Source organism: Macrosteles quadrilineatus, unplaced genomic scaffold, assembly GCF_028750875.1.
Source record: "Macrosteles quadrilineatus isolate MER2022 unplaced genomic scaffold, UCM_ALF_1.0 Scaffold_4__1_contigs__length_99947679, whole genome shotgun sequence".
Taxonomy (NCBI): Eukaryota; Metazoa; Arthropoda; class Insecta; order Hemiptera; family Cicadellidae; genus Macrosteles; species Macrosteles quadrilineatus.
In genome coordinates this window covers 99,553,880-99,562,709 of record NW_026542597.1, presented here as the reverse complement: position 1 = coordinate 99,562,709, position 8,830 = coordinate 99,553,880, and the positions used below count along the sequence as shown (strand labels likewise).

General features: G+C 33.5%; 1 protein-coding gene across 8 annotated transcripts in view; it reads right to left on the bottom strand.

The window, feature by feature from the left end:
* Window positions 1–918: 918 nt before the first annotated feature.
* LOC128991704 (monocarboxylate transporter 2-like) overlaps window positions 919–8,830 on the bottom strand; it is a 512,626-nt gene continuing 504,714 nt past the window's right edge. For 7 of the 8 annotated variants that reach the window (XM_054414821.1, XM_054414823.1, XM_054414818.1 and 4 more), the window contains exons 8-9: window positions 6,443–6,592; window positions 919–4,019 (exon numbers count right to left, since the gene is read on the bottom strand). In XM_054414821.1, the coding sequence (XP_054270796.1) occupies window positions 3,831–4,019; window positions 6,443–6,592 (339 nt within the window). In that variant the 3' untranslated portion in view covers window positions 919–3,830. The remainder of the gene's footprint in view (window positions 4,020–6,442; window positions 6,593–8,830) is intronic. The other variant, XM_054414817.1, reaches the window with a different exon arrangement.

Here is an 8,830-nt window from a genome sequence, read left to right as displayed (position 1 = left end):
CATTTTTTCCCCTAAAAACACAAAATTTCCTTATTCCTAAATTTTAAATTCCTATGTTATTCTTATGGAGAATATGTGGCTGTTGTAGTTTGCTTGTTTATGAACATATTTTGATCGAATTTGGAAAAAACAATTATTTCTTACTAAACTATTAACATTAAAAAAACAAACACTTTTTACCCTCCCTGTTGCAGGAAACCTAAGTACTCGTTAAACTAATTCTATTTAAATCTTAATATGTAAAAGAATGTTGTGTTAGTTACAGCGTTTATAACTAGAAAACTACTGAACCAATTGGCATGAAAATTTACAGGGATATTCCTTAGGTTCTAGAATAACATAATAGCCTGTTTCCGTTTCAAAAATCCTTAAGGGAAGCGTCCTATGGCCCTTTGCAGTTTACATGTTAATCTTATGGAAGAATGTTTTATTTTGTTTACCATGCCATGTTTGTCATTTCTTGACCAAATTAAATTAAGTAAATAGCTGTTGTAATGATAACCTAATTTTTTAAAACAAATCTATGCATAACAAATGAGAGCTATCAAGTAGGTTTCTATTCCATTTGTTTTATACAAATATTTGTTGTCAAATGTAACTGAAGGCAAGTGAGCGCAGCGAACGAGCTCCAACCGAAAGGTGAGTGAGCGTAGCGAACGAACCTCAAACCAGGACGTGATTGAGCCATGCGAAGGAGCTCATCTTGAAAATGAACGAGCATTTGACATAAAACCATATTAGGACAGGACGTCTGTTGAGCCAGCTAGTAGGAAATAAATGTGATATTTTTATGGAGGCATTTTAGTGTAAATCCAATCAGGGTAATGGAAATTCGCTTAGTCTGCAGGTTTGCTGCGGTGGGGGTATTTTTGTAAAAAATTTTCATTGTTAGGAAGTGAAAAAATCTGAATAACACTGTTTTGTAAATTTTACAAGTTTTTAATTACACATAGTTGTATAAACGGGCAGTATGATCAACATGTGTTCAAACTGATGTAAAAAACTAATAACAATTTCCTCATTATGCATAAAAAGCGCTATAATCAACAACCACTGCATGGCAGTCACAGTAATACTGAACTCAACAAAACTATGAATGTAGATGAAATAAATAAGGGGACATGTAGATGAGTGAATCTCACACTTTACCAGTCTTATCAATGTTCTGCAAAAACACTTACAGTACCAAAAATAATATGGTTCATACAACCTTACCCACTAGAACACTGTAAGAAGTTGTGTAATAAACTCTATGAATGAATACTAAGACACTGGTCTGTAAGTATGCACATTATAAAATTATTCTTGTGTTTACTTACGAATATACCTAATCTAACGTAGCATAGTAACCATGAAACGCACAGGGATGACTGAGCGTGTTGAAACGGAACCAGGGATCACGGAATCCAAAGAGTTATACTTTTACTCTTACAAACAGTTTTAACATTTTAAATAAAAATAAGATTCAAAAATAAATATCTAAATTTAAAAGCACCAATACAATTTAAGTCTTTTGAGCAAATATTTTGGACAACGATTAACTAAAAAAATGCCTCATTTGATGGCAATAATATATAGTTTGACTCAAAATTTAAAAAAAATTGGAGGATTATTAATGATACAAAATTTGTGATAAAATATAAATAATCATTGAGTAAAAATAAACTAAGGCAAAAGTAAGAAGCTGTAAATTTGTGATGCAAGATACATAATAACCAAATTAGGTATTATATTTTTGACAAACCAACTGAAATTTAAAAGTCTAATTTAAATTTAAATTTGATGTTCAGTAAGGTTTTGAGATTAAGGGTATAGTTTAAAGCTTAACTTAAACTTCTATCAAATATTTTATTAAAATATCACGAAGTATATTATCAACAAAAAATCCTCTTTTTTTACTGCGGTTAGTATTTAACGGCAAACGTAACAATCCAGCTATATACAAACAAAAACTTAACCACAATAAGTCAGATCTATACAGAATCTAAAACATATTATCAATAATACAAATTTCTCTCATCCTTGTAAGTTAACACACCATACACTCCTACATTTTTTACAAATATACAAACACTCTTATAAACGTAGCTCCCCAAACTCTAATCACATCTAGTGAGTAAATAAATTACTAATTGATAAATATCTATACAATTTGAAACTGCAAACCCAGTTTCCCTGCTTCCATTTCACTCATAATCTACACAATGTACAATAAATATAAATAGAAACTAATACAATACTTTTATTATTATCCTTTAAACTAATGCACTCATATCACAACATCTGTCTCCGGACGATTTGTAATGTTGTATTTCAAACTAGATTAAGTCCTTCAATCTTTACGAAATAATATTTCTATTATTAGACTTAGGGGGAAGTTCATAGATATACCAATTTAAATGACAACAGAAAATGTTAAATTAAAATTACCAAAAAATTCGGAAAAAACTTTAAGGAGCTTAGAATGATTCTAAAAACTCTGATAGTAGATATTGTAGATTAAATTATTTAACTCTTACTTCTTAATCATGTTTAATTACATTTTTTACAACCAATCTGTTCCTTCAATAAAGTCCTAACTGGTGATTTGAGTTATCTAGCAAGTTTTTTTTCTTTTAAGAAATCTTGTCCTAGTTTGAAATACAATAGCATTTCACAACAGATAATCATGTAAATAGTTTGATTATTTATGGCAGTGACTCTTCAATACACACACACACACACACTCGAAGATATTGGCAAATATTTATAACTCTTATTGAATAATTGGATAAAATATTGTCCTTCATTCTAAACTTGTGTTTGATTATTTATTAAAACATTGAAAAGTCATGAAAATCACAAAGTTCGTTGAAAATGAATTGACATGTTATTCATAGTGAATGCATCATGTAGAACAAACCGCTAAACCATACCCAACAATTTAATTACTTAAACGTAGTTTACATTCAGGCTGACTCAAAATATAAATAATGTAAAAAGTTGTGTTTACTCTTGAATTCAGTCACCTAAAAGTTTTTTTTTTGGGATATGACGTATACTGAATTATTTTTGGTTGGAGAATGGGATGCTAATTAATGGTTGGAGAAAGGAAAATCAAATTAAATTAAATATTTTTCGGGAATTTTAAAATTGTTTTATATGATAATTGTAAAGAGTTTGAGCAGGTATTATTACAATTTGTACGGTTAAGAAATTTATATAGTAGAGTTAATATTCACCATTTCAATATTACAAATCTCTCATGTAACCAATAACATTTTGGATTAAAATTACACTTTGAAATAAAGTGTATATGTAGTATGTATTTTTTTATTTCGTAAATAAATATTGTCAATGACAACTTCATCACAAGTATGTTTACAAGGATTTCAATTTTATTAATTGTGTGTTTTATCCTTACACTTAACAATATTGATACAAACATCTATATTTTGATCATTTTTGTAGTGCATTTTGTAGTTTACAAAATTTGTGTATCAAATATAAACATTTATCAACATTATCTGGTTATTTATCTGGATAGCTGAGTGCTTTACTTGCCTTAAAATCTGAAGGTTTCTGGTTCAATCCCGACTGGAACATTTCTGAGCTCATTTGCCATTTGCCATTAGGCTGTATTAATGATGCTATTGCATCAGGGTTTGGAGATTGCCCTTAAAAAGTGAAAAAAATATCAATTAGGTAAAAAAGAAAACCCAATATACACAATATAAACATATTATCAACAACCCAAAGTGATGGTGACAATGATAGAAGGATTTTCATTGACAATGGAGTGAGAATTGAGACTACCTCCGAGCGTGTGTGTGTGATCATCAGACCTAGTGCTAGACAGAGGCCTCATCTATGACAGTGATAAGCCTGTTAGGCCCCGGCACCAGTCTCCACTTGCCTCGCGGTGCCTCCTCCTCCGCCTGTCGTGCCAGGGACCACCGCCGGCCCTTGCGGTCCATGATCACTGGCATCTCCGCTATCAGGTTATTCTCAAACTCCGACAACATCAAGTAGTTCTCCACCTGAAACAGATTGATAAGTTAGGTATGGCTAGAAAATGATTTTAAGGCATTGGACAGGGCTGACTGTACTACTCGAACTAGCTTCCAAAACAATGTAGGGAGCTAGTTCAAATATAATCCTACTCATAACCCCTTCAATTACTGACACTAATTTCTTACATCAAATACACTTTTATTTTTAGATTAAATAATTATATAGGATGGAGTTTTAAGTGTTCTTTGACTCGTCTGCAGCCTTTCATCAGTTGCGAGTTAGCCTCTCCATCCTATATATTTATTTAATCCCAGCCAAATGCTTTTTCCTAAAAACATAACTTTTATTTTTAGACAACTACAATCTGGTAATGGATACCACATAAGACAATTAGAATTAATTAATATTTGGTAATTTGCTTTTCTCTGCTAGCATCAATTAACAGATACTATCATAAAATTGAACGGATCAAATGGATGTGGGGACTGGCTAGAATAATAGCAAAGACAGTAAAAAAGATGTAACACTAGAACTAGATTGCTTCTCATCACAAGAGCCAGTCAAGGTGGTAAAATATTTGGTTTAATCAAAGTTGGACATTTTGATAAAAACAAACAAAAGATAGTAGAAGGTTTGGAAGGAAAATATTATACTCATGAGGTGGAATTGTATTAAGATAAATATTTTGAAATAACATTCAAGTTGGAATGTGTTTGTACAATGTGTGGTAAGGGGGGTGTATACTTTTTTTGCAGGATGTAATGCAGTCTCTGATGTAGTGTTTGTATAGTGTGTAGTAAGGCGGGTGTATACCTTATTGCAGGATGTGATGCAGTCTCTGATGTAGTGTTTGTACAATGTGTAGTAAGGAGGGTGTATACTTTTTTGCAGGATGTGATGCAGTCTCTGATGTAGTGGTTGTACAATGTGTAGTAAGGCGGGTGTATACCTTATTGCAGGATGTGATGCAGTCTCTGATGTAGTGTTTGTACAATGTGTAGTAAGGAGGGTGTATACTTTTTTGCAGGATGTGATACAGTCTCTGATGTAGTGGTTGTACAATGTGTAGTAAGGGGGGTGTATACGTTTTTGCAGGTTGTGATGCAGTCTCTGATGTAGTGGTTGTACAATGTGTAGTAAGGGGGGTGTATACGTTTTTGCAGGTTGTGATGCAGTCTCTGATGTAGTGGTTGTACAATGTGTAGTAAGGAGGGTGTATACTTTTTTGCAGGATGTGATGCAGTCTCTGATGTAGTGGTTGTACAATGTGTAGTAAGGCGGGTGTATACCTTTTTGCAGGATGTGATACAGTCTCTGATGTAGTGTTTGTACAATGTGTAGTAAGGAGGGTGTATACTTTTTTGCAGGTTGTGATGCAGTCTCTGATGTAGTGGTTGTACAATGTGTAGTAAGGAGGGTGTATACTTTTTTGCAGGTTGTGATGCAGTCTCTGATGTAGTGGTTGTACAATGTGTAGTAAGGGGGGTGTATACGTTTTTGCAGGTTGTGATGCAGTCTCTGATGTAGTGGTTGTACAATGTGTAGTAAGGCGGGTGTATACGTTTTTGCAGGTTGTGATGCAGTCTCTGATGTAGTGGTTGTACAATGTGTAGTAAGGCGGGTGTATACTTTTTTGCAGGATGTGATACAGTCTCTGATGTAGTGTTTGTACAATGTGTAGTAAGGAGGGTGTATACTTTTTTGCAGGTTGTGATGCAGTCTCTGATGTAGTGGTTGTACAATGTGTGGTAAGGGGGGTGTATACGTTTTTGCAGGTTGTGATGCAGTCTCTGATGTAGTGGTTGTACAATGTGTAGTAAGGGGGGTGTATACGTTATTGCAGGTTGTGATGCAGTCTCTGATGTAGTGGTTGTACAATGTGTAGTAAGGGGGGTGTATACGTTTTTGCAGGATGTGATGCAGTCTCTGATGTAGTGGTTGTACAATGTGTAGTAAGGGGGGTGTATATGTTTTTGCAGGTTGTGATGCAGTCTCTGATGTAGTGGTTGTACAATGTGTAGTAAGGGGGGTGTATACTTTTTTGCAGGTTGTGATGGAGTCTCTGATGTAGTGGTTGTACAATGTGTAGTAAGGGGGGTGTATACGTTTTAGCAGGATGTGATGCAGTCTCTGATGTAGTGGTTGTACAATGTGTAGTAACGGGGGTGTATATGTTTTTGCAGGTTGTGATGCAGTCTCTGATGTAGTGGTTGTACAATGTGTAGTAAGGGGGGTGTATACGTTTTTGCAGGATGTGATGCAGTCTCTGATGTAGTGTTTGTACAATGTGTAGTAAGTGGGGTGTATACTTTTTTGCAGGATGTGATGCAGTCTCTGATGTAGTGTTTGTATAATGTGTGGTAAAGAGAAAGGGGGGGTGTATACTTTTTTGCAGGATGTGATACGGTCTTCGATGTGTTTGCACAATGTGTATTAAGGGGGTGTATACCTTATTGCAGGATGTGATGCAGTCTCCGATGTAGTCGAGATCGTCCAGCAGATTGTCTGGCAGATCCATGTCTGCTATGCCTTCCTCTGAGATACAAGTTAGCTCTGGTTTGTCTGGGGGAGCTGTTTGTGGGTTGAGCGGAGGCTCCACCTGGGCGATACAGAATTATATAGGTGTTAAGTAATAATTGTGATTCCTAAAATGCTAGTTAAAATGTTTAGCTGTTTGATAAAAAAGACCAAGGGCCAGACATAAAAAGGTCTATTGGTTTGTTATGAACCCAAGGTAGGTTAAGGAAACAATACTTGTTGAATAACACATTTTTGTTTGTTATTGCAAGGAAGACTACTGTGAACAAGTTTTTTCCAACATAGAATGAACAGTTAATATATTTTCAGGGCTCTAATTTAGATTGAATATTAAATGGATGATTTATACAGGGTGTTTCAGAATTAGTGTCGGATATTTTAGGGTATTATTCCTGGGTAAGAAACATATCCAAATATCATATTAAGCAGTCCGGAAGTCTTTATTTACTCAAACAGCCGCCATTTTGTTTTTTTCCTTTAATATTTTTTTTAAAGAGAATGGTAAAACATACGGAATTGAAACTTTGTACAAACATTTCTGACTACTAGGCAAAGCTACAAAAAAAATATGAACATTTTCCAAATACATAAAACAAAATGGCGGACATTTAAAATTTTGTTTCTTAAATAACTCAAAAACCGTTGATTTTATGAAGATTTTACAAGAATAACTTCTTTTAGGTAATTTTATAACAAATCGATTGACACCTTAATGTTTACAATTGGACGTATATTAACTGAGATATGGCAGTTTTAGTGAAACGTGACCACTGGAGGTTAGTTGTAGTGCATGCGGCGCCATGCGGCTAAAGTCTGCCACAACATGCATGGCTCCGCAGTCCGCATGCACTACAACTAACCTCCAGTGGTCACGTTTCACTAAAACTGCCATATCTCAGTTAATATACGTCCAATTGTAAAAATTAAGGATTTGTAATCAAATTACCTAAAAAAAGTAATTCTTGTAAAATCTTCATAAAATCAACGGTTTTTGAGTTATTTAAGAAACAAAATTTTAAATGTCCGCCATTTTGTTTTATGTATTTGGAAAATTTTCATAATTTTTTTGTAGCTTTGCCTAGTAGTCAGAAATGTTTGTGAAAAGTTTCAATTCCGTATGTTTTACCATTCTCTTTTAAAAAAATATTAAAGAAAAAAAAACAAAATGGCGGCTGTTTGAGTAAATAAAGACTTCCGGACTGTTTAAACATGATATTTGGATATGTTTCTTACCCAGGAATAATACCCTAAAATATCCGACACTCATTCTGAAACACCCTGTATATCACTACTATTAATTATACAGGGTGTCCGGAACTCTTTACCAATATTTTAGGGCATTGTTCCTGGGTAGTTAACATACCTAAATATCATATTTCAATTTTCCGGAAGTCCTTAGTTACTCACACAGCCGCCATTTTGTTTTTTTAAGTTATTAATTTTTTTTTATGGAATGGTTTAACATACGAAATTGAAACTTTGCACAAACATTAATGACAACTAGACAAAGCTACCAAAAAATTATGACGATTTTTAAAATTCATAAAACAAAATGGCGGCCATTTAAAATTTTGTTTCTTAAATAACTCGAAAACCGTTGATTTTACAAAAATTTTACAAGAATAACCTTTTTAAGACAACTTCATTACAAATCGATTGACACCTTAATTTTGAAGATTGGATAAGTATTAACTGAGATATGGTAGTTTTAGTGATACGTAACCGCTGGAGGTTAGTTGCAGCGCATGCTGAAAGCGGTCACGTATCACTAAAACTACCATATCTCCGTTAATACTTGTCCAATCTTCAAAATCAAGGTGTCAATCGATTTGTAATAAAATTGTCTTAAAAAAGTTACCCTTGTAAAATTTTTGTAAAATCAATGGTTTTCGAGTTATTTAAGAAACAAAATTTTAAATGGCCGCCATTTTGTTTTATGAATCTTAAAAATCGTCATAATTTTTGGGTAGCTTTGTCTAGTTGTCATAAATGTTTGTGCAAAGTTTTAATTTCGTATGTTTAACCATTCCTTAGAAAAAAATTAATAACTTAAAAAAACAAAATGGCGGCTGTGTGAGTAACTAAGGACTTCCGGAAAATTTAAATATGATATTTAGGTATGTTGACTACCCAGGAACAATGCCCTAAAATATTGGTAGAGAGTTCCGGGACACCCTGTATAAACAGTTGTTTCACAACTTCAGTCCATCAATTCAATTAAATCCCAAGTTATGGATTTATGACTCCTTTTGACTAATCTTTAAAGCCTTATAACACTTTTTAAAAACATTTGATAGGT